Source organism: Rissa tridactyla, chromosome Z (assembly GCF_028500815.1).
Source record: "Rissa tridactyla isolate bRisTri1 chromosome Z, bRisTri1.patW.cur.20221130, whole genome shotgun sequence".
In the NCBI taxonomy this organism is placed as follows: domain Eukaryota; kingdom Metazoa; phylum Chordata; class Aves; order Charadriiformes; family Laridae; genus Rissa; species Rissa tridactyla.
Window position 1 is genome coordinate 17378102 of NC_071497.1, and position 26724 is coordinate 17404825.

The following is a 26724-nucleotide window of genomic DNA, read 5'->3' on the forward strand; positions in this document are numbered from 1 at the left end:
AATTAGTTCTGAAACAAGTCAAGAGGCTTAAGGAGGGGACAGAGATGGCACTGATTCTGCAACAGGCTATTCTTGCTTGATTACAACAAACGGAGTTTCTCTAGCAAGTCCAGCGGAAGCCCACTAAGATGTTGCAAAGTCTGGAGCATCTTCCATGATCATCCAGCCAAGAGAAGACCTAGTATTTTTGGAGGGGAGGCATTATCCAACCGTAAATCATCTTTATCCACTGTTCTGTGTTTCCTTTTTGGAAGCAGCTATAAGAAAGAACAGCAAAGTTACTAGGTAAAAACTAAGCACAGAGTACGTTACTGTAGGACTAAGGTTGAGTCTTTCACAGTAAAGGACAGGGACTGGGGTGGAACGTGAAGCAGTGCTTACAAAGTTGTTTTGCTTTTAACGCCACATAACACTGTTTAAAAGAACACCACAAATCTCCCTGACTAGGGTTTATGTAGTTGAAATCATTTTTGTGATCTGCGTTAGGTTCCTGTTCAAGGTGGTTTGTTTTCTTCAGAGTTCAGGTGTTTCAGACATACAATTTTTCTACATATTTGCCTCAGTGCACTATCAAGTATATAAAGTGAATGGAAAACACATTTTAAGATTAAGCTGGTTGCAGATATGTAGAATCATTAACAATGTTTCATAACTGTGTGTGTAGCAATTTCTGTTTTTCTGAGAGAAGTCTGGGATCTGGGTGGGGAGGAGGGATTTAAACACACTAATGCCTGGACTTTGTTCCAATTCTAGATCAGCTCTGACATGAAATCTGCAGAATTAATATAAGTGTCCTGAGAGCTTTCAGGTGACAATTCATGAGACAGGACATCAGGGTAAATGCTAATCACCATCTAAATTAAGCCTTCATCCACTTTACAGGGCGCTGCCTTGTTCCCCTTGGGGCTTGTTCAGTTAAGCAACATAGAGAAACATGTCCATTCTGCAACTTCAGCAACAGCAACCTGATGAACATGCAGTGACAGCAGAAAACAGTGCTACCATTTCAATCCAGAAGATGCCTCCCCCAGGAGGGCTCTATGAAGCCCTACTGCTTTTCTCAGACTCTGGCAGAAGCATTCACTATTAAAGATGAATTTAAAAGATGCAGTATCTTCCTTGCAGAAAAGTTACTGGAAAGATTGTCTTAATTTTCTATACACCAAATTCCTTAGAGCATTAAAAGTAATTTGTAAAACGCTTTAAAAGTAGCTAAAGTAGTGCTTAAAGTGTCACTGTGCATAAGCGATGTTGTCTGCATGGAGGTACAATCCAACCAGAAGTTACCAGTAACAAAGAAGATTCTGATTCACACAGAAATGCTTGAAGTTGTGGCTTGTCACCTAAAACTAGATGTTTATTTAGTCATTCAACTTGATTTTGTTTTTTCAGACCAACTTCTTCATAACAGCAAGGATTAAGGTCTAGATGCTTAGGCACTTGTTTGTCCATGCTTATATTAAAACTTCTAGTGAAATATTTAATCAGATAGCAAATTTTTTTTAGTGGACATATTAGCCTTTTTTAATCTAACTAGGTGCTGATGAGGGGCCTAGAACAAGATTTTTTTTCTACATGGAAATAGATCATCCACTGTTTCAGCTTAGTGGAGTAGGATGTCGAGTTCAGCTGGACATTTCTTCATCAAAATTCTTCAAAGAAAAATTAATATTTTTCCATTTCTGAAAATCCATTAGTGTCCCAGTTTCAGCGTCCTCTACTACAAAGCTTTTAATTTTGATCACTGGTAGATTATCAAATGTCTTGTACTTCACAGTGATTCCCCAGTCATGCTGGCAACTAGTATTTTGGCAATGCATCTTGCTTTTTTTCTCAAAACAATCAAACTGGATTGCTTTATGGTGAGGCTTTGTTATGTAGCGCTCCTTGAATGCCTCTCCTAGGACAGTGTGATGCGATTCCTGAAACAACACAGGACAGAAATGCTTAACAGTAAAAACACCATTCCTTTCCCCCCTCCCCCCCCCCCCAACTTTATTAAATATATAGGCTGAACTATGACAGAACTCAGTTTGTAGAGATTATTTGCAGAGTATTGACCAAAAACTCATTTTGAAGAATTTTCTGAACTCTCAGGTCTATTTTCACAGGTATCAGCAAAAAATGGAGTAATAGCCAGAAGTGCATGTTAGATATCCCATGTTATTTGTAAAAGAACCATAACTAGGTTTTCACAAGGCTGAACTATTCCCAACTCCTCACCCATGGACCTTCCTTATGCACAGGAGCAGTGAACTCCATCTATGTTCCAAAAACAGCTGGTAAAAACAAAACAAACAAACAAAAAGATTTCCTTGATTAAAAAGGGAAGTGCCTGAAGGCAAACACTCTGTAACGCTCAGCTATGGCCTGAAGTCCCTTATCACATCACAACTGCACTTTTCAGAGTAGTACAAATAGAAGCAGCTTCAATTTCAGAACTAGAAAGTCTCAAAGTGCCCAGAAAAGGCTCACTTTCATGATCACCACTTTCCATGTGTGAAGTATTGGCTTCTTGGGCCTACAGAGAAATTCTTCAAGTTCAGAAAGAGTGCAATAAAAATGTCCCCATGAGATACATAGAAGCAATGTGAACTACCTAAACAATGAAAAACAAAGTAATGTTGAAAAATTAAAGGGCTCCTCTTGTAAAACCATGGTTTGCCTTACCTATCAAAACTGAAAACTGGCCTATAAGCCAAGGAGCTAAACAGTGAGCTGATCTCAGTACTTTGTACACATAATTTTCAGTCAACAGAAATGGTGGGAGAAATCTCTCAGCTGCAGGAAGACTTCCAGTCTTATGCTAATTAGGAAAGTAAAAATCCAGCAGTTATACTAGTAGGTTATGTCATTGAAGATTACATACTTTTCCACAAAATTCATCAATTTCTAGCAGAAGGGGGTTCAGGAAAACTGAAGTGATTCCTGTCATATCACATGTTTGCACACGTTGGACATCACCAAGAATACTTGATATACAATATCTATGCAATACATAATACATATCAAAATTTTTTTCTGCTCCATTTTGCACAAAATAGCCTGCTTTCCACACTGATAATCAATGTTGTTAGTTCAATAAGGCTGACTTCCCTGGTATTCATGGGTGTAAGCTTCCATACAGAGACATACCTTTATAATTCTGATGTCATCTGTACTGCAGGCATACGCTTTGCATTTTCCACACAGAAGATTTTTTTTCCCTTCCACTACCTTAGGTCTTGTTTCTTTCTTCCTGGAATCTCGTAATACCTTTTCCTTCATTTGCAGGTCATGTATCTTTAATAAATAAATAAAAATCAAGATCATTGTGAAATGCAGAGAAGCCCCAATGTCTGTCTAAACACGACTCAGGATATGTAACATCTGGGAATCTATTACTTAAAAGCAAACAAACAAAACGTGCCTTGTTCTAGCAACTCATACCAAAGACAGAACATGGTACATTTGTCAGGTTAAGAATGCAAGGCTAGAACACGACTACAAAATGGACAGCATTTATGCTGTCTGTTCCTTCCCCTCCTCCCCATAGTGGGCTATGGCCCCTTTGGTCGTAACACTATTAAGTCCTTGTGAAGACTAAGTCGTGTGACACTCCCTATAGCAGAAATAGCTATAGGAGAAGATCACCATTTGGAAAGTAGGCTCCAGAGACCACAGAAATTGCACACAGAGAAAGAGGCAACAGCCACAGCCTGGAGCTGGGAACCTGCAGCTCATGCAGAAGCAGAATCCTCTGAAAAGAAGCAGAAGCAGCCAAACCAAGCCTCAGAGGTGGGAGAAAAAACTTCACAAAGGCTAGAGGGTCTTGGACATCCTTTGTTGCACAGCTCAGTCTCTTGCCTGGAAACACGGGGTGATCTGCAAAATCCACAGGGATATCGCAGAACTCTGTACAAAGCCTTTTTATTTATAGTGGCTGCCACTGGTTTATTTCAGTCTTCTCTGGGAAATTTGTTACAAAGGTCTAGGAAGATGAAATCATAGACTCATTTAGGTTGCAAAAGATCTTTAAGATCATCCTGTCCAACCACAAACAATACTGCCAAGCCCCACTACCCACATCCCCAAGCATCACGTCTACATGTATTTTAATTACCTCCAGGGATGGTGACTTAACCACTTCCCTGGGCAGCCTGTTCCAATGCTTGACAACCCTTTGGGTGAAGAATTTTTTCCTAATATCCAACCTAAACCTTCCCTGGTGCAACTTGAGGCTGTTTCCTCTCATCCTATCACTTGTCACTTGGGAGAAGAGACCGACCCCCACCTCTCCACAACCTCTTTTCAGGTAGTCGTAGAGACCGAAAAGGTCTCCCCTCAACCTCCTTTTCTCCAGGGTAAACAATCCCAGTTCCCTCAGCTGCTCCGCATAAGACTTATGCTCTAGACCCTTTGCCAGATTCATTGCCGTTCTTTGGACGTGCTCCAGCACCTCAATGTCTTTCTTGTAGTGAGGGGCCCGAAACTGGACACAGTACTTGAGGTGTGGCCTCACCAGTGCCTAATACAGGGGGACAATCACTTTCTTAGTCCTGCTGGCCACACTATTCCTGATATAAGCCAGGACTGACCCATGATCAAAAAATGCAAAATTCTGCCAGCGACACTAAGCTCAGACACGGGTGTTGATGTGATGGCTCTTCCTGTTTCTTCTCTCATCATTCCCTGCAACTGGAAGCACAGAGGAGAACAGTACTTCTGCTGCAGATTCCTTAACCAGTCATCCCAAGACTCTGAAGTCTCTCTTGATTGCCCTCAGACTTCTTGTTGCAACTTCATTGCTGTCTACATGAAAAATCAATAATGGGTAATAATTCTAGGGCCGTACTGGAGTAGGAAGTCTTCTCTTCATGTCTTTAACCCAGGCTCCATAGAGGCGGCAGACTTCCCTGAGAAGTGGGTCTGGTTGGCATATTGGGCCTTCTGTGTCCCTCAGGAGTTTCCTATGACAATGACCCATCTTTTTTTCTTTGTGGAAGTGGTTTTGACACATGGCATGGGCTGACATGACCTTGGTGACACCTCTAAGCTAGATGAACCATTGTCCTTGTCATTGTTTGGTTGCACTTGCAGAGCCTTGTACCTATTATGCAAGAGCACCTGGGAGGGTGGGGTGGTCATGGAGCAGACGTGCCTGCTGCGCCAGGCAGGAATCTGCCTGACCAAAATTCTGTCATTAGCTTAGCCTGAGACATCTCTTGCATGTCACCTCAGCACCAGAAGTTCTTGACACTTCCTTCCACACTCATGATGTTTTCTGATCTGGTAAGTGTGCAGCACACAGCAGGGTGACTATCAAGCACTGGATGTGTGCTGAGGTGTTCTACTACGCTTGTTCATCTACCAGACATCGCTTGAAGCAAAGATGAACCGTACTGTACACTGTACAAAAGAAGTCACCAGCAGAAGAGAATGTACAAACCCAAATGTCATCCTATTACTGTCCCAGGCATTCGTTTCTTGAAATCTCCCAGAAACCACTGCTCTGAAATCAACAAGCACTTGACATGATGACAAACAACTTTAAGAAAAGCACTTGTACTGACCTGCAGCAAAGATAAAGTGCTTCTGAACATGAATATGGATAGACATATTACTACCATCTGCATAGTTTCCCATCTTCCTGTCCACTATCCCAAGCACACACAGCAATATTTTCCTTTCAGTGGACAAAATAGCTTATATTTTATTTCTAAGCTCAGAAGTTTATATAAATTCTACCTTAACTTCTAAGTTTTTTACAGTTACAGTACAGATGAACTTCTGCAAGCTAGCACTACACACTATCTCTTCTCTGCTGATCTAGCCTTGGTCTGAAATCAAATACAGTGAAGACTTTCCTCAGGTTATCATTTGGTCCTAGACAGGCTGATATAGATTATCCAGTCCTCTTCAATGTATTCATCAATGACCTGGATGAGGGGATAGAGTGCACTCTCAGCAAGTTTGCTGATGACACAAAGCTGGGGGCAGTGGCTGACACACCAGAAGGCTGTGCCGCCATACAGAGAGAGGACTGGCTGGAGAGTTAGGCGGAGAGGAATCTTATGAAATTCAACAAGGGCAAGTGTAGGGTGCTGCACCTGGGGAGGAATAACCCCCTGCACCAGTACAGGCTCGGGGCTGACCTGCTGGAGAGCAGCTCAGCTGAAAGAGACCTGGGAGTCCTGGTGGACAACAGGATGACCATGAGCCAGCAATGTGCCCTTGTGGCCAAAAAGGCCAATGGCATCCTGGGGTGCATCAAGAAGTGTGGCCAGCAGGTCAAAGGAGGTCATCCTCCCCCTCTCCTCTGCCCTGGTGAGGCCGCATCTGGAGTACTGTGTCCAGTTCTGGGCTCCCCGGTTCAAAGGGGACAGGGAACTGCTGGAGAGGGTGCAGCAGAGAGCTACCAAGATACCAAGATGATGAGGGGACTCAAACACCTCTCTTATGAGGAAAGACTGAGGGATTTGGGTCTCTTCAGTCTGGAAAAAAGATGGCTGCGGGGGGATCTTATCAACGCTTATAAACACTTAAAGGGTGGGTGTCAGGAGGATGGGGCCAGGCTCTTTTCAGTGGTGCCCGGGGACAGGACAAGAGGTAATGGGCACAAACTTGAGCATAGGAAGTTCCACCTAAACATGAGGAGGAACTTCTTTACTTTGAGGGTGGCAGAGCACTGGAACAGGCTGCCCAGAGAGGTGGTGGAGTGTCTGTCTCTGGAGACATTCAAAACCCACCTGGACGAATTCCTGTGCAACCTGCTCTAGGTGACCCTGCTCTGGCAGGGGGCTTGGACTAGATGATCTCCAGAGGTCCCTTCCAACCCTATGATTCTATGCCTATCTATGAGTACAAAAATTCCACAGAAGTACAAACCTTTCTTGCAAATGTTGTTTCATCCCAATTCTGTAGCTTCTCAATAGCTTCATTCATCATTTCTTCCTTATAACGGTTGTGTTTCTCATTCTCAACCACTTCTGTTTTGCTTGTCACAAGGATGCACTTGCTGTCTCTTGCCCTTCCACGACCTATACAGCAACACAGTTATCCTCTTTAGTTACTCTTAACAAGATGTGCAAAAGCAGCAGCTATGCCACAAAAGAACATTAAGGACTTTTGTGTGGCTGCTTTTGTTTCCCATGCTCAGATTCAGATAATGCTGCCTCTGAACAGCATTCTCTCAGCTCTTTCTTCTTTGATCACAAACCAGAACAAGATGTGCCCTTCCAGGCATCCTCATGGATATCCCCCAGCTAGTGCTAGGTGTGCCTCAGTTAAGCGCAGGCGTACTTCACACTTCAGTTATTTTACAGCATCTTGCTGCCTTCTTGTGGAAACAAAAGCTAGGGGACAAAAGTTCATCTTAGTCTTACTTTCTGCCCTGCTAATTGGTGTCTACTAAAAAAAAAAAAAAAAAAAGAATTCTATCGGAAAAAACCTGACGAACTGGAAATACAGTGTTGGCAAGAAAAGAGACAACAAGAGCAAATGCCATCTCTTCCACCTGCCTATGCCTACTGTCTGCCTGCTTTCTGCTGCTGTGACGCAAGCAAACTAAGAACTACAGGGATCTCATACCAGTTTAGAAGTATTTCAGTTAGAAAAAAAGCTCACATTTGTTGTTGAGCTCCCATTCCCCCAAAATCATGATTTTATGTGGTTTAAAACTGACACAGCCTATTTTCTTTGCATCTTTAATGGCTTGTTAAGGATAAGCACTACCTTTTCACCCATAAATGTGAATTTTGGACCAATTATTTCATTATAAGGCAAAAATAAGAAAATCATAGGACACAAACCCTGAAAGCAGAGGGCTAAGTACAATGGAGATCAATTCCCATCAAGTTAGGAAATTAACTACTTGGGTTATATGATAAAATATTGCCGATGCACCCTTGAAAGACATATGCAATTTTATGACATTTATGAATGTGAAACAGAAGCCAGTATTTGGTGCGACCCTTCATTCCCCTCTACTGGCCGTATTGTAAAATCACCAGGATTCAAGACCGAAGTCTTGACAGACTTCTTTAGACAAGCCAAGACAGAAACAGAGTTTTTTTCTTTTCCTGCCTCGAAAGTTAGAGACCTGCACATGCAAAGGCCTCAGGGACCCCATGAGTAGCTGGGTTGGGAATAAGGCACTGGGCAGGGGAAGGTCTTCAGAAGCCAAGGCAACACATGAAACTCCATTGCAGCAATCCTTTGTAAATTGCCACAGTTGGAACAATTTGTGCTATTTCTGACCACAGCTCTTCTAGCCATATTTCTGCTTATATGTATCATTACCCACTTGAGGAATCAGTACTCAACAGTTCAATAACCCTGTGCAGCATGGCTAATTTGCATGGCAAAAGAGAAGTCACACAATATCAAGGACTCCGTTCTGTGAACCAGTTTGTCATGTCCGATGCCATCATTCATCTGACTTCACTCAGGGGCACAGAGGAACGACAGCAAGATGTGCACATATTACTACAGTACTTCCAGAGTGCCATTCAGTAGCATTTTATGCCCATTTCTAGGCCAAAACAGGTTTATAAAGTAATAGCTCTGAAATTCCATACCTCTGACTTGGATCATTTTGGTGACATTACCGAAGTATTCATAGAGCACAACAAGGTTGCATTCAGAAATATCAATGCCTTCGTCAGCAACTGACGTAGCAATTAGCAGTCTGCTGTCTTTGTTGGTTTTGAAGGCATCCAGTATCCCCTTCTGCATTGGGAGGGTCATACCTACAGTACCAAGAAACTGCGTCAGGAAGAAAACACTGGAGAGTTCCTTGAACAAGATCCCTGCATTTGTTCTTACTTAAGTGATTAGAAATGAGCATGTCCTTTTGATCTAGAAAAGTAGTTTAAGTTTGCATATCCAGCTGGCTGCATGCTATACACACTGAGCAGGAATTCCTGTTGATATGCCACAAGAATTGTCAGCCTGGGAAACACCGTTTCAGACAAAACGCCTAGTTGATCTTTATTAGACACCCCCATACGGCCTAGTTATTTTAAGCCCAAGCTAAGTCTTAACTTAAGCCATGCATAATAAATTTCAGCTGCAGCTTCCATTCTCCCTTAAAATGTCTTTGTGACACCAAACACAAAATAAGTGAGGGATCTGTAAAAGCAACAGAGAAAATACCACTAGAAGTAATCACAAGAAGCCATGATAACAAACAGTTTCTTAACTTCTTTTGAACTAGTGAAAGAATCCTGCAGCAAAGGGTCACTGACAGTGTTATGCTGCTTTAATGAAAGATTCTGAACAGAAAAAGCAAGCATCTCCTTAGGGTTGGTTAAAGGTCTTCCAGATACGGAAGAAAGCATAGCGCAAACTTGCATGGCCTTCCTCTGTTTAAGAGCACAGAAGATGAACACAGGAAGAGCAGAACAATTTTAGCAGTGTAGCCACCATAGGCCTAGCAACTGGTATTCCTCTGTGCAAACCTGCGTACTTGTTTTTTGATCTCTTCTTCCACGACCCATCAACACATCTGGTTTTATGTAGCTAAGTAGAGGGTTTGCTTCTACCCACTTCTTCAAAGCCTGCAAAGCAAATAAGGGAGTTAGATCCCTGTCCAGATAAAATGCTAGTTTGGGGTAGATAGGTAGATCCTGCCTGTGTGTGCCTAGAAAAATCAATATTTCCAAGAACCAAAAGCAGAAAAGAAGATGGAAGCGTGTGTTAGGAATGAACACCTATTAATAGGTGAGAAAGCAAAGGACACAGCCATGATGCCAGCTCCAACCGTGCCACAACTAATTTCCACTTTTCCCACCCCTGCAACTTAAAGGCTGGCAAGACAGCAAGCAGCCTTTCACTGCTAAAAGGCAAGCCTTTTCCTCTTATAAACCAACAGATCACTGAATACACCACCGCTGGGATCTAAAGGAAATGAGTTGCTATTTACAAACTGCACTTTATCACTGAACAGTGAAAGTCGCACCTTCAAACTGCACCTACCCAAGAACAAAATTAGCCAAGCTATGGTAGGCTTTTACATCTATAATGGAAAATTGCCAGCAGATGCTTGGTGGCGTTAGTTTGGACTTTAGTCTGCGTTTAATTTTCTTCTGGTTTGCAATTCATCCAGTCTATACCCAAGCATAAAATGGGGGTTGGGACCCTCAGCTGATAAATCCATTTACAGTAGCCAGAGACTAAGTTACCTCACAGTAAATGTTTAAGAGACAGTGAAGCTAATGATTAGCAGCACACTTACATCAAGCATGAACTTTTTGTGGGAACACGGAAGGGAGAGAAAGATCATCCAGCCTAGATCCTTGATGCATCAGAAGGGTCCAGAGAACACCTGCCACACAAAGTCTTTACTTGTTCTTGATCAAGAACACATGCTAAGGCACAGACCTCCTTTGGGCCCATAGGAATCCTCTGGGAAACCTCTAAATACCTCCTGATGTGCAGTCGGTCATAGAGCAGAGCTGCTGGTTTATAATACTGCCTCATTAAAGCCAAAAACCTTGTAACACATCTTGTTAAAACTGACTTCAGACCTAAAGTAAAAATCTGACAGCTTAATGATCAGCTATGATATGTAGCAAGAAAAAAGTGATGAAGGAACCATCCCTGTACCGTAGTTTTTAGAAAAAGAAAAAAAGCCCTCATCCTGTCTCATTGCATCAGTACTTAGGAAGACATAGAAAGACAAGAATTTTCTTAGGAAGATCAAATACATGCATATTTTTATATTTCCAGATCAAAATGTGAAGGGTAATAGATAAAGCATTATTTTCTCTTACTGCCCATTTTAGGAGCGTTAAAAAGAAACATCTTACAGCTACTAAGGCTCTTGTCTTAGCAAAGAGAAGAGTGCGAGTCTGTGGGTTGTAGCGGTATGCGTCATCCAGGATGCAAGCAAGCTCTTCCAGCTTGGGATTCTCATTTGATTCATCTTTTGAAAGGGCAGTCAGTTCTGGTTCTTTCTCTGGAAGAAAACATCAGCGTCATGAATAATTTACCTTCTTCAATGCAGTTCTCACCCAAACTTAGTTTCAAATGCCACTCACATTCTCTTTAGCATCTATTTTTATTTTCTATACCACCCTTTAAGATCCAAGCAAAGAAAGCTATAGGTTAAATTCAACAAAATCCCCAGGAAAAAAAAAAATTCTGAATCTCTCACATTTTGTAGCAAACACGCAGGAGAACCTCTGTGACATACTGTGCATCAGAAGACAGCAACGAAACTAACTCAGGTCTTGCAAAGAGCGGTGCAATTCCTTCTTAGGAAACAACTGACACTAGAGGGCAGACACCCCAGCGATTTAAAATTGCAGCCAACACTGCAACACACCGGATCACAGGCTGGTTCACAGCACCCTGCTACTGAACCAGAAGTTAGAGAACAGCACAACCTCTAACTTTAAATCAGAAGCATACAAGAGACACCTGCCTCTTCCCAGAAGTTTGGGATTCGTCCAGGAGCATTGGGCAGGAGGAGGCTGGGCAGTGCGCTGAGCAGTGTATGGTGCCTCATTTAATGCTGCCAGCAGACATGATTGTACACCATCCCCCTACTTAAGGACACCGCTGCTTTACCTCCAAGTCAGGCATGTAAGAACCTGCTACAGCATCTAGCTACAACACTACTACTTCCTTAGCTCCTGCACTAGAAGCTTGAAGCCCCAGAAAGTAATTTCCCCCCACCTACCTTAACACTACATTCACATCCACATGGACACTAGATCTTCTGAAAAGTGCAGCTTCTGGAAAAACAACTTCGCTTACTCTGAAGCAAGGACTTATACCATCCTACCATAAGCCCTCTTCTCCCCTGCTACTGTCACAGGTACTGTGTGGAATACCTTGAAATTTGGCTGTCAGTTGCTTCTCTAACTCCGTATAGGGTCCGTTTTTGACATTTGTGAAAAATTCAGTGAGGTAGGCTAAAGCGTCTTCGATGCGGGCATCTTCACTGATGATGAGAGCATCATTGAATTTCTGCTCAGAAAGAGAGACATACACATTTAAACCTGATTTTCCAAGGGGCAGAGAATGAACACGAATTTTATTTAGCTAGATCAAGTATTACAGACTTGTGTTGTTCTTCCATTTGCATGACAACATAAGCATTACAAAGTCTCCTCTGCACTATACTGTTCTTAACGAGTACCTTAAGATGCAACTCTTTTTTTGTGCCTGTGTCAAACAAAATTATTAGGTTCAAAACTTGCTCCTAGATGAATATACCTGTATCAGAAGGAACAGGATGGCTCCACCTCTGTGTGGAAGGAAAGAGAATATAGACTTACCCGCAGGTGTTCGGTGCAAATGAAAAGGTCTCTACAAATGCTGCTCTCCTTCTCCTTGTCTGCCAGTTGCAACAGTTTGCATTTCTTCTGAGTTGCAACTATCCAGTGTTCATATTTCTGTGTTCCAAAATCATTCTTGTTGATTTGGGAGACAGTATCTAGTAAAGAAGGATGAAACAAACAATTTTTCATCTTGACTCACAAATAACCAGAACAGTTAGCTAGAAAATAACACATTTTCCATGAATGTTAGGTCTAAAAAGTCTACGCAGAAGAATGCTGTATGATATAATCACAGAGGACAGAAGGCACCTGTGGAGGTCTTTAGTCCAACCCCTTGCTCAAAGCAAGGTCACCTAGAGCCAGTCGCTCGGAATCATGTCCAAATGGATTTTGAGTACTTGCAAGGACGGAGACTCCACAACTTCTCTGGGCAACCTGTTCCAGTGTTTGAGCACTCTTACAGCCAAGGTGTTCTTCCTATTGTTTAAGTATTTCTGTCTGTGCCCACTGCCTCTTGTCCCACCTCTGGGGACCACCTGAGAAGAGTCTGGCTCTGTCTTCTTCACTCCCTGTGTTTCAGTGTACGCCCAGATGTTAGGCTAAAATTAACTCGGTAAAGTTCAGCTGAGGATCTGTGTACATACACACACCTGCAGAGTCTTTAGCAATAGAATTAGAGCTTGCTTATCCTATTAGAAGCCTCCAGTATTCAGGACGCTGCATGTGCATTGCTCATTGAATTACCAGCTACTCAATAGTTAAGCATCCGTTTGCTAAATGGTCCATTACTTAAAGGCACATTATCCAAGGGCCTGTTCCTGAGGCAGAACTAATCAGTACCTGCTTGCCACATACATACTCTGTCTCAGTGCTTCACAAACTTCAGTAACCAGAGGGTCCACAGAGGGACGCCAATGGCATTCATGCAAGAGGAACAGTGATGCAGAAGTGTTCACTTAATTTAGGGTGCAGTTCAAAAATTCCACGGTATTTGTTCTTTGTTGGCATTTCTTGGGTTTGGGGCTGTGTTTTATTTGGTTGGCTGGGTTGTGTGTGTTTGGTTCGGTTTTTTTTGTTTTGTTTTGTTTTAGTAGGTTTGTTTTTTTTAATTCTCCCTCTCTGCCCCAGAATATAGTTCACTCTACAATATTTGGAAAGTGTGTGTGTTAAGGTGGGAAGGAATCTAGAAAGTCTAGGACTGAGGTAAACAGGTTTAAGGCACCCTAGTCAGTTTGCAAAAACCAGTCTAAAGACAGAAAAAAAATCCTGTAATTCAAAGCTGGATAGACCAAAGCTGATCCTGAGCATAGCCATCCATGGGTCTCCGCTCTGCACCCCCTGTAGCTCTGAAATTTGTTGATAACAGCCACTTACTGGACACCACTTGGGACCTCTGCAAAAGCAGAAAACATCAATTGATTTCTGCAGGGCTGCAGAATTAGGTCTCGTGACCGTGAGTCCCGTTCTCTTCTCAAAGCCATGCGTCTCCCCCTCTGCAAACCTTCACACCACTGCAGCTCCTGAGGTTGGAGTCCTACAGACAAGTGTTTCCTTTTTTAGGCAGCCATATCCTCTCTCTAGTGGTGTTTATGCTCCACAGATCCTCCTCTGTAAAATTACCTTAAATGCTTCTCAGTAGGAAATAATGAAGACCTGGTAAACACTGGAAACAGGAGTACCCACAGGTACAAAGAGGATGAAATGCTGAGCAGAAAAGGTGATCAGGGCACCCCTAGAAATAACTCTGAGTGCAACTCAGAGAGGCCAGAGAAAATAGGAGAAGAAGTGTCAGAGCAGCAAGAGTGAAAGTAAACTTTCCACTGAAAGGAAGAAATCACAACATTCAGACTAACACCATAACAGAGACATAATTAGGTATGAAGCATCTGGAGAAATGCTTAAATAAGAACATACAGGTATCTGTCATCAAGAAAATCCAGCTTGTTGCATTTTGAAAGCAAGCCTTTTGGTAGCTTTTTTTCCGATTCTTTAAACATTCAAAGTGATGTGACAGTGTCAAAAGCGCACCATCTTTAGCTGCATGAAACACAGGCTGAAATCCAAGCAAAAATATCTGTGATTATCAAACTATTCACATATAACAGTAAAAGACTTGGCTCTCTTCTACCCGTATTCTCTTATTTAGGAAATATTGGTTAAAGGCAAGTAAAAAGGGAGGAGGAAAAAGGAAATGGAAAAAGAGTGACTGTTCCAGCAGCCACGAGGATTCACACTGATGTAATCAAAGACTGAATACCGGTTACGGCCATATTACAGTATCTTACCTACGGAGTAAATCTTCCTCATCAACATTTCTGTCTCAGACATCAGACCTGAGATAACGTCTGCAAAGTGATTCTGAACTCGCATTTTAACCCATCTGACATCTAGAGACAAGAAATGGAAGTCAGTGGCCAGAATAAGTAAAACATTTCCCTGAGCAGCACAGAACAAACTCCTGTCTAGAACAAAACTTATGGTGCTCTATGCAATCATAATGGTGTTTATTGTTAATGAGCATTATAGTTGCGCAGAAAGAAATGGCCCTCAATCGTCACTGGCAGAACTGAATAAAAACTAGAGATTGTGGATCTCAGCAAAGAGAAAATATGCCCAAATGGGCACTGCCTTACTGCAGGGCAACAGTGAAGTGCATGCTTAAACTCCTTTCAAGATAGCAAGAAGCAAAGCTCCAGCTTAGTTTTAAGCTTTTAATTTCACCTGATCAAAGGGGAACTGGAGAGCTGCCTTAATTATGGTGCTTGGCATCTCACGGGGAAATAAAAAGGCAGCGTGCTTACGTGTTTCTGGAGTGTTTCTGAATCTCTGCAGATCCTGTTTGTTCTCTCTGACAGTGGATATGGCCTGTATGTCAAGGTAGGAGCAGAGGGTACAGATGTGCTCGATCGTTTCCTTGACGGTCTTGGCATTACCAACTCCAACAGAAGCAGTTAAACCTACAATCTGAGCACACACATGTATAGCAGTGGCTGTTCCTTTGTCACAAACGGAAAAAAAAATCAGAAGACATTGTTACCAATCACCAAGTTGTCACCGTCCTCAAAAACAAGGAAACAAAACAGGCAGCGGAAGTAAACGTGAGTGCAAGGACTAAATCTTGAGAGCCAAACCTTGTCCCCACTTGTGCCTTCTCCAAGGCACTCAAGCTTAGAGTATTCAAACTCAAAATAAATTATCCACTCACTTAAATCCATAACCAGCTGTATTTGCCAGCGCTCATCATACACAGAAAGAACAAATTCATCCCCAGAATGGTCCTCCACATTCATTCAGAGGAGATGTCTCCTCGGCTGGACCAAAACCTCCTGTCAGTGGAGGCAGGAGCCCCATTTTACTGTTGCAGAAGACAGCAACAGAGAGGTGACAAGATTATTACTAAATTCTGGGACACATGCTTTCTTCCCAGCACAGCAATCCTGTTTGCTCTCAAGTCCTCCAGCCTTTGTCATGCTTGATCAGTCCTTCTTGGCAGCTGGAGAGAAGACGTAACATGGGAGAACAGCTTGGAGGTGTCCAGGAAGAGGGAGAAAAGTGTTCCAGATGCTACTGTTTCAATTTGCAGCCATTGTTAAACAGGAGTTTGAACGGGATTAACACAAAAAGCAGGCCTTCAGGCTTTGCCAACTGCACTGCAAAATGGTTTTCTCTAACTTTTCCACCACGGACAGGCTGGGCCTTACCTGAGGCAGCTGCTTTGCAGAGGAGTCAAATTTTTGTTCCAGGTATCTGGTCATTAACACATTGTAAGGGTGGTTGCCTGTAGTGTTGTGGCACTCATCAAATATCATCAGAGTGAAGATGGAGAGGGAGCTAAGGATCCCTTCCTCAATGCTATTCACAAGAATCTGGGGCGTCAGCACAATGATGTCACTGTCCTGTATAATCTTTTCTACAGAGACATTTGCAACTGTTTCACCACTAATTCCTTGAACAGAATATCTAGGAAGAAGAGGCAAAAGATAGGATATGAAAAAGTATGTCTTGCCCTGCAAAAAAAAGCTAGAAGGATGGACTTTTCAGCAATCCTGAGGGGGAGTGACTACGTTCAAAATGTCAAATTGTTGGGGCCAGCAGTTTGACCCACAGAAGCTGAGAAAAAAACCGCTGAAGGTAAACAACTAGATTTTTAATGCCAATTAACTAAAATATATTAGATTTGAAGGGTGGTGATTTTGTACATTTAAGCTGCATTTGTCAATTCACATGTAAGCCACATTTGGAGATCCTGCCCTTCATCCCTTTTCTGCATGTGTCTGGCAGCACAGGACTGCTTTCTGCCCAGCAGCCTCATCTTCCCATAATTATAAGGATTCACGTGTGGGTATTCAGTAATCGGTTCCCTCGAAGTCAGAAGCTATAGGTTGTAAATACCCCCCTAAGTAGTCTTCAATTCCATCTGAGAGGTGGAACGTCATTTTCTGACTAAAGGTTGAAAACCCAAAGAAGTTTGGGCCCTTTCATTTGGAAAAGAAAGAGAGACTGCAATTTAAGAATGGCAAGAGGAATCCCACTGCTGCTGCCTGGAACTGCCTCGTCTTTGGAAGCAGGGCTGAAGGGAGCCTCAAGAGAGAACACACCTCACCCTTTTCCAGAGGCAAGCACAGGTATACTTTGGCCATTTCCATAGATGCTGCACAAGCAGTGCTTAATCTCTCCAAAAGCAGACTTCAGCCTCTCCAACCAAAGTCTACCATGGTAACTTGCCATTCTTAGCACTAGGCATCATCTTTACATTAATGCCAAGCACTCTTGTCACCAGTAACCCATTACATTTTGCCCTAGGCACAGCTGACTTAGAGGGCAATTTATTTTCTGCGGAGGAAGCCACCAGGTCAAATTACACTTACCCACTTCTTTCAAAATGCTGTTTGAATACATTTTTCTGTTGTTCATACACTGGCACTTTAGTTGCAAGAAAGACAACTTTCGCCTTTCGTCCTGCAGGCATATTTTGGAAATGGTGTTCACAAATCATAACTGCCACAAAAGTTTTTCCAGATCCTTTAAACAAAGAAAGTGAAAGGTAAAGCACTAGTATGAAAGGGGCTATTTGTTAGCGGCAGCCTGCATCATCTGGATGCCCTGTAACAATGGGGAGCTGACAAGTGGGATGTAACACTTCCAGACTGTCTGGGGACAAAGTTGAACATATCCTTGCTGCCTACTCAGGTGGGTAATCAGCCCTTTCTCAGTCTGTAAAGACCATGTGGCAGTCACTGGGAAGGAAAATCCATTTCCAATTTTATTTGAGTTCTTTGAAATCACTGAGTCTATTTCTGCTCTTAGAGTGTGCTCCCACATCAAATCAGACTGTGATACAGGCAACAGGGACTTTCAGTTCCATCCTTCTGCGTGCATCCTTGCTCCTCTCACATTTCTTTTCCTTCAGCGCTCAGGCTGGCTGTCCAGGCCACCCAGAGCTCTTCTGTGTCCCTGCCTCTGCTAACCCACCTGCCTCTCCAGGGCCCAGGGGAGAATCAGGCGGGCAACAGGGAAAACATGGGTGGAGAGAAAGAGCTGATGGATCTCTTTCACTGCTGACCTTCAACCTTCTTAATTCAGTCCTGAGCTACTGCAAAAGTTTCCTGGGCTGTTTTGATGTGGCAGGCATTGCAGTACAGAAGGCAAGGGAGTCTCAGGGCAACTCATCCTATTTTTCCTTCAACTTGCAAGCCAAATTTCTTAAAGATCTGCAGAGATCAGTGAGTGATTTTCACTCAAAACTCTGCACTGGGAAGTGAGAAAGCAGAGGTCAGAACATGGAAATCTGAATGCAAGCACTGAAGTGCCAAGAGACTCATCTGTCCTGCTCAGTCTCTGTGCTGCCCTTGGTCGTTAATTTCTCCTGCAAGAACGACTGCTTTTAAATAAGCAGCTAGAAACGTTTGACTCAACCTTTACCCTTCCCTATCCTTCACAGCCCTCTCCACCAAGAGCATTTTTCAAAGAAACGTGTGCTTTCTTACCCGTGGGGGCACATATCACTGTGTTTTTCCCATTGATAGCAGGCTGCGCGAGTTCAATCTGATAGCTCCGAGCCTTCTTTGGTTCATAAACAGGCGAAGGCTGATCAACCCCTTCTAGGAGAGAACCATGTTTTTGTGAAGAGTGTTGCAACAGAAATGCATAAAATATATTGCACCCCATACAGTTGCTATCTAAAATGATAGAGGTAGAGTCCTGGCAGTCCCCACACAAAGCACTCTCTGACAGACAAGTCTTTTAACAGGACATACGCACCAGACAAGAAAGAGTTTTGTGTAGGTTTGATGGCATACTTTTGTTACCACTCGACTGTGCTTCCTAAAATGAACTAATTTCAAGGTCTTGGCTGACAGCTCTCACCTCAACTGGTCTTTTTCAACTCAGAAGGAAAACGCAAGGGCTTATTTTTTCCCAAATATATGCACAGTATGCCTTTTAGCCTTCTGCTTTACAGACTTTTGAAGTTAATATTCTCTTAAATTGTAGTCTTGTCAGAGGGTTTGCACTTATGGAACAGGAATTAGGAACCACTGTTGGAACAAAATTTGCCATAGGAGACACAACAGCCACTGCACGGATCCTATGCAGCCACACTCACCTCTCTAAACTGGCTAATATCAGGTCACATGTGAATTAGTTATATCAGAGAAGAGGTGCATCAACAACAGCCCGGTGTTTGGAGACCTTTTTGATAATACACCGACAGAACAACTTTGCACTAGAAATGTGGTAAGTGAGACGCAACCCCTAACATTTGCAATGCCCAGTATGAGATTCTTTAAAACGGAAGACAATTAAATCAAGTCAGAGATTTGTACTAGTTCCTCAGTACCTTCCTTTGTGGCACACTGCATCTGCATCCTTCAGGAGTCTAAGGAAATGGAGAATTCCCGCCACAAACTGTTGTAAGTTGCTAAGTCTTACCTAAAGCTGAACAGAGATTTTCACTGAGATTATTATCACATTCTGCTTTTTCAAAGAATGTCATAGTGGTTTCAAAGGTGTTTTCAGAGGCATCTGTGATTTCACCGTCAACATCTTTGCCGTTATCTGTACAATCACAAAAAAAGGCATGTTGTTGATCCTTTTGATTTCAAAATGTTGTATCTGCTGGGATGACAAGGTGAAGAAGTTCATTGCTAGTATGGAAAGACTACACAAAATGATGCTGCATACAGGCTCCCTTTCAAGTAAGATGGATAGCACTGAGTCTTGAGTTTAGAAGACCTGCATAATCAAAGCACATTTATCTATCACTTAAAAATCAAGGGATATAATGGAATGGGAGGAAAGTTATATTGTCTGTGTTTAGTGACAAGATTACAGATTTAACATGGACATTAGCCACAAGCATGAAAAATACTGAAGAGTTCAAGGAAATTTTGTAAATTCAACACTTTTTTCTCCCTTTCCCCCTACCTTTTGGAAGGGCCTAGAAATTGTAAGACTATCTCCATCCTTTATCTTACATGATAATCAAGAGAGGTTCCAAAAACGCTTGCTAAAGTTTTATTTGGCTCCATAATTATTACCTTCTCAAAGAACTGTCACTGCGCTTTGCATGAAGAGTCTCATTGCAAACACAAAACATGATCACAAAGCGCTGCTTTTGGAGAGGGAGAAAGAGCACATTTCCACCCTAATCCAGCTCCAGAAAGCACACAGTATCTCCAGTTAACTTCTACTAGCAACGCTTCTTAACTGCTAGCATTAAAATGCTTACAATATGGACAATGTTTCTTCAGTGGACCGACTGTGGCTTTTTTCAGTTGGAGGTTAGCACAAGCTGCCCCAAAAGACAGGGATATCTTTAACTTATAAAACATAACTGTTAAACAAATAATACGTATAGCCACCAGCTACAGAAAATAGTATCTATATATATATAAATATTCTTCTCATATATTTTATATATATAATTATTTATAAAGTGATTAACTACATACATAACTTTATATGTACAACAATTAGTTCTCTAGATAAGAAATTACACACTACAGCAATAAAAACATTTAAAATTAAGAAATATTGTTTAAGAAGCAACTTAAAAATAGCTTGTCCCAGTTGCTAATTAAAAGCAATTCAAACAATCATTTACGGTTTGGGAGAAAGCACATGTAGATATAAAGAAATACAATCCAGTTTATCTAAAATCACTTGTCTTTCATAATTATTTTGTAGTGGAATGCCATATTCTGCTCTGAAGCCTCCCATGCTTCAGGGTGCTCATATAGGTATTTTTCAAGTGGAAAAAGGTAAATTCAATGACAAAAGCAAAATCTCATTAGGAGAAATCCTGCATTTTTTACAAAAAAATGAACATAATCACTTAGGAAAGGCAGCCTATCGGTTTCTCAAAGAAGTATATGATCTGCTCCATGGATCTCAGAAGTGTATCACTTTCTAGACCATCAAATTATTAATCATATTTTATCAGAAAACATTGCATCTATCACAACTCAAACAACCAAAAAGATGGCAAAAGGTGAATTACAGAAGAAGGGAGGGAAGAAGACAAACATTTTGTTAGCTTTGTACCTTCAGAGCCTTGTATGCTGTCCAGTTCTGCTTACCAAAAAAAAGACATCATTCACAACCATATCACGGGATCACAGAACGGTGGGGGTTGGAAGGGACCTCTGGAGATCATCTAGTCCAGCCCCCCTGCCAGAGCAGGCTCACCTAGAGCAGGCTGGACATGATCACATCCAGGCGGGTTTTGAATGTCTCCAGAGAAGGAGACTCCACCACCTCTCTGGGCAGCCTGTTCCAGGGCTCTGCCACCCTCACAGGAAAGAAGTTTTTTCTCATGTTGAGATAGAATTTTGTGTGTTACGGTTTGAGGAAAAATACTAAAAAAAAAATTTCTGATGGTTTATAGGGTAGTACCTATATCTCATTTTATAGAAAAGATGTTTTAATTTAAAAAAAAAAGGTTTTATTTTCAAAAAACAAAGAGCAATGCAGTCCGATGGTATCCTTTTAAATTAGTCTTATTCTCCTGAAAAAAAATTACTGTTGGTACAAGAATTGGAAAAAATCATCATAAAAACAATTCGCAGTTTACCTTCTCTCATATCCCATAGTTCACTTGCATTGTAATATCCTGTGTTATCTAGTGCCAGTTGAAGGCTTTTCGGCCAGTTTTCCTTATCCGATCGACAGAGACATTCAATGAGTTTAGTTATCCCAGCTGTTTTGCTTCTGTATTCGCTAATCTGCACACACAACAAAGAGAAGTTGCTGTAGCTTCTGAGTGACCAAAACCACTGTTCTTTGATTGATGTTTTGATTTGGTTTGTTTGATGTTCAGTTGAAAATTGCATTTCCTTCCCACAGAATAAAGGGTTTCCAATAAAATTCAGTCATTTACCTACTACTGCTGCAATTCTGCCAGCCTAAGCATACACTAAACTCAGCTGGACTACATCAACAGGTAGGTTATTTACTTAAATATTCACAAGGTCTGAAAAATTGCAGAGCTATTCTGTGAATTTTCACCTGGCAACATCCTGGTAATAAGCCATATCTGCCATAAACCTCTGAGGCCAAACTGGTTAAAAAACATTCCAGAACAGGAAAATGCAGAAGTACAAAATTTATGGCAGGCCTGATGTTTGGTCAGATACAATAGCTTTCCAAATGTTGTGTATCTCCACAAAGAAATACTGCTTTAAAAATAAAATAGCTGCAAACAACCCTTCTCAGGGGCCACAAGGAGCGAGAACACCTAAAAGGCTCCTTCACACAGCATCAGTAACTTATTATTAACCAGTTGTAAATGATGAGTGATCGGTAATGTCACTTGTTATCAGTCAACAATAACGACACTGAGCTAGAACTGGGTAACAGTACAGCGGCTTCCCATCCAAAGGCAGCGAAAATGTTGTTGACCTCTACATAGCATTTAGCTAATGACTTCAGACCAAAAGTTTCATTTCACTCTATGACCATTCTTTTGGGTGCTGACAAAACTCAAAGGGCCACACAAAGTTTCTAGGGCTAAGGGGTTGCCTTTAGCCGTTGCCCTTTCCAGGGGTTGCCCCAGTTTAGGTAATGGACTCTGTCAAATCCCATGACAAACAGAAATCAATTTAGGCAACATCTAAATGCCACTTTGCCTACTTCCATCTGTATTTTTAAGAGAGTTAATGCAGCGTGAATGCTCAAGAAAGGGTTCTCTTTCAAAGGCCTAGCAAGGCACCCATTTCACTGTAATGTGGCACCATCAGATTCGCTGAGGTCTCTTTGTGGGAGCCTGGACTCTGCAAAGACACACAGCTGAACACCATCAATGCCAAAGCCACCCCATCCTGCTTTCCTGCCTGCAACCCTTTCGCACGCCGCCTCATCCACCGCGCCAGAGGGGTGAAGAAGGAGACGTGCGGGTGTCGCAGACAGCGCTGCTGTGGGAAGCTGCAGCCACACAGCCAAGCCTCCTCTCAGCAGAAGGAAGTGACGTCCCTCCCCAGAGGACCGTGGCTGGCCATCCTCCTCATCTCAGTAGCCTGATGGATGGGCACCAATTCATCCCGCAAGTGAGGCAGCCAGCACGTCTCCGCAGAAAAAACAAGTAAATACCAGGATGTACCGTACCTGCAAGATCTCATCACACTCCCTTTCTATCAGGCACGTGTTTATGTAAGGCATGAGTGCTACCGGATCAATTTCGAGCATCGTTGCTTCTATCCGCTTCAACAGCTGTCTGTGCAGCTCCAACTTTTCCAGTTTGCTGAAGTCCCAGTTTTCAATTGCTTCTGCCAGTCCGGTGTAACCTTTCAGAAAAAGGGACAAATTGTTACTATGACTTCAGTCTCCACCTAGGAGAATAGGTAGATAGGTAGGTTAGGTAGGAAGAAGCTGAGAAAAACCCCAACTGTCTCAGCCACACTGGAGAAATTAAAATTATTTTGGCCTGTAACTGACAAAAAACCTAGGTGAATCGCAAAAAAATTTTATAGATTAAGTGACTCTTATCCTTTACAGCACTTGTATGCATAACATGAAAAATCCTATGGTAAAAGAGCAGTAACACTTGCTAAGAAAAAGAAAAAGAGCTACACAATGTCACAGCTCACATCACCCAAGCAACCGTAACGCCCTTCCTTTGATCCCTGCAGGCCATGATACTCTTCCACCGGAATTCCCAGAGCACAGGACACCGCTCAGAACCACAAACACCTCTGGTGCCTTTTTATTTACCAGCTCTTTACCTTTTAGACCTGTCCTTGGCTCCACCCTCCTTCAAAAACCCTTTTCATACTGGATTCAAGTCAGTCCCTGACTGAAAGCAACCCAGACACCTGCAGCCTAGACGGTCAGCAAACAGCTGAAAATACTGTCCTGGAACAGAGAGTGGCCGGGAACTGTATTTAGAGGACTTGTGTGATGTGCTGTGTAGGCTCCAGCGGTGGAAGAAAGCAGGTCAGGGGCCCAGAAGAACTGTAGGCAAACAGAAGGAATTTGCTTAACTTTTTATTTTCTTTTGGAGAAGCAGAAGAAAAGTGTCGATACTTACCACCACAATGTCTTTAATCTAATTATCACCTATCTCTGCATCTGCCAAATACAAGAGTAATGCTATATTCTAGTCTCAGGCCCAATTAGTAAGTACTTAGGATAGCACTTGGAGTCAGCAGGTTAACTTTTCCAGTTTTCTGCTGAAGATACACCAAACTGAATGCTATCAACATGTTTAAAGAAGACATTTTTGCAAGTCAGAAATTAGGACTGTCACAGGCTGGTATTAGGACTATCACTGCTCTGGACCTAGTATTTGCTTTAAGGGGAGAGCAGGCTACATCCAAGTGATAAGAAATTTGGTAATAATTGCTCACTGAGATACAGTAATTATCCATAGTTAATAGTGAGCAAACGAAAAAAAAAAAACCAACCCCAAAAAAAAGAGGGCTTATGGCATGAGATTTTGGGGTTCAACATACCTAACAAATCACCAACAAGATTCTATGATACAACCTACATGTACAAAGGAAAGCTGGCAAATCCCCATAATTTTACACCTTTCTTGTGTCACATTTTGGAAAGGAAATTGCATTAGGACCTCACACATCAAGCAGTCATAGGTACTGAGGAACAATCATCTCATTTTAAAGTATTAATAGTTACTTACTTCTTGAAACATATGACTTTTAAGACTTCTGAATAATTTTTAAAAATCAGTTTCTAATTTAAGTCTCTGTCCTTGAATTGAGTTCTCCTCCACTACCAGTTAACCCCCACACAAATCCTGAAGCCCATTTAGCTTTCTCTTTCAGAGGATTTAGCTTCCTTTAATTATACTTGGTGAGAACAATGGCTGTCATATTTCTTCTCCAAATGCCCCAAGACATACAAATCTCCTCTCAATGAGGCTTTATTCTGCATCCTTTCATCTTTCATTGGCTTTCTCCATAATCAAAAATGTTCCAGCTGCTTTGCAGGTGGGTGTTTCCCCATGCCATCGAGGAGTTTTATTTCCATCCTCTGTCAACCTACTTTTTCCTACCGCATCTCGTCTGATGTGTCAAGGCCCGACAGCAGAAGGCCAAGGATAACGGAGCGATGCTTCTCATCCCAGCGGTGCTGGCCTGGGCTGGCAGGCAAAGGGAGAAGCATCGTGGGTGTGCCGGGGGGCTGTGGGTCTGGCAGGGAAAGGGCGAAGCGGAGGAGAGCCGGGTCTGGCAGGGAAAGGGCGAAGCGGAGGAGACTGGGAACCTCGCTTGCGACTGGGAACCCACCTGCTGCGACCAGGGCGTCGATGAAGCCCCGGAGCCATCCCTCCACTTCCAGCTGCAGGATGGCATCCAGAAACAGCGCGGCGGCCGCCGTCACCCCCTTCTCCTCTTCCTTCCGCACTCTCTCCTTCACCTCTGGCAAAAACCCGAAGCAGGCAAAGAGTGAGGGAAGGGGCCAGAAGCGGCGGCGGGGCGAGGGAAGCCCCCCCCCGCCCCGGCCGGCGGCGGGAAGGATGTGGGCGCTGCCGGCCCCTCACCGTCGGACAGCCACTCCGTCATGTTGCTCAGGATGTAGACGGGGTTCAGGCTCCTCTCGATGTACCGCCGGTAGCACTGCAGGCTCCTCTTCTCCTCCGCGGTCATGGCAAGGCCGGCTCCGCACCGCCGTCGCCGGCGGCACCGGTCCCACTCGCGATCCCGATCCCGGTCCCGGTCCCGGTCCCGTAGCACCCTGCCCTGGCACCTGGAGAGCAGGCGGGGAGCGAGAGGATCCCTCCCTTCCCTGGGCTGGGAGAGGACGGGGAAAAGAAACTTCAGGCCAGAGAGAGAATGGAAACCGAAAGCGGCCCCGGAGGATGGGGCCGGGCCGCCGGCGGAGCCAGCGCGCTGCGTGCCGCTGGCGTCCGCCCGTAGCAAGGGAAAGGAGCGGGGAGAGGGGGGGGAAGAAAAAGCAAAAAATAAAAAGGCAAGCGTATGCGCATGCACAGGGTTGGAAAGGCTGCGGCCCGGGGTTTGCGGCTCTGGGGGCGAGGGAGGGCACAGCGAGGTGATGCGAATAAGAGCATTGCTCTAACCCCTCTTCCCTTTTGCCCCCAGAAAACCCTGAGCTGGATTTACAGGTTGTATCCTGGTTCTTAAAAGACTGAAAAATAATTTTCTGCAGCAAGGCAAGACCCCCTACGTGCTCTGATGTGCTCTCGCTCAGGGCAGGCAGAGGGAAAAAGCACCTGTGTACAGGAGGTGGGATGGCACCTACTGCGTGGGGTGGCTCCAGGCTAATTTAGGAATAGTGAGCTCAAGAATGATTTAGTAAAGAACAACAAATATGTAACTATAGGTGTAAAAGCTTAGCCTTTGGGCAGGATTACCTTCAGAACACCTTCTCCAGTTACACGTGTTCACTGGAGTTACACTGAGGTGCAAATGTTAAACAGGAAAAAGAACATTCCAAGATACAATTTGTTCTTCAGGGATCATGATAATAGCTGAGAGAAAACTAACTGTTGCTTTTAAAAATATACTTTTTTTTTTTTTTGCCAAGTGCAATGTGTTAGTTGAAAAGCTGTTGATCTTCCTTTTGTGTCCCTACTATTTCATTCTGTTTACATCCTTTGTTGTCAAAATTTCCCATATGTCTAAAGCAAATACTCCATGTAAGCCGGCACAGCTCACATCTGTCCTCAGCTTCTCCTGAAGCCCAGAACCTCTAGGGACAGCAAGACATGACATAACACTTGATGTTACATGAGACACTCGTGGCATGGGCCGGCTGGGGAAGGTGCGGCTGATTTTCAGACAATGACTAAGGGCAGGATTGAAAAGCCAGGTGATGAGGCAGCCCTCATGCTGTGGACAATACATGGAAAAGGTCAAAGAAAGGAGCACAAAAGTCATTGCTCCCCATTCTTGCCACAGAATAATGAGGTTGGAAAAGCAGGAGGGAGAAGAGACAGCAGATAAGGCAGAAAGGATTGTAGTAAAGATTTGCCTCTAAA

At 43.1% G+C, this 26724-nt stretch overlaps 1 protein-coding gene across 2 annotated transcripts; it reads right to left on the reverse strand.

Moving 5' to 3' along the window:
- Window positions 1-134: 134 nt before the first annotated feature.
- RIGI (RNA sensor RIG-I) lies at window positions 135-25564 on the reverse strand. Of its 2 annotated transcripts, none has more exons than XM_054185077.1 (18): window positions 25267-25564; window positions 25013-25144; window positions 22872-23050; window positions 21343-21493; window positions 19200-19325; window positions 18257-18367; window positions 17138-17291; window positions 15971-16229; window positions 15071-15233; window positions 14555-14656; window positions 12267-12424; window positions 11820-11955; window positions 10791-10939; window positions 9449-9539; window positions 8559-8729; window positions 6868-7019; window positions 3136-3282; window positions 135-1922 (listed from the first exon to the last, which is right to left on the reverse strand). In XM_054185077.1, exons 1-18 carry the CDS (start codon window positions 25370-25372, stop codon window positions 1626-1628), a joined length of 2784 nt encoding a protein of 927 aa, XP_054041052.1. In that variant the 5' UTR covers window positions 25373-25564; the 3' UTR covers window positions 135-1625. The 2 variants fall into 2 exon arrangements, with proteins under 2 accessions (XP_054041052.1, XP_054041051.1); XM_054185076.1 differs by having other exon boundaries at window positions 18257-18370; window positions 25267-25563.
- Between the last annotated feature and the right edge of the window lie 1160 nt (window positions 25565-26724).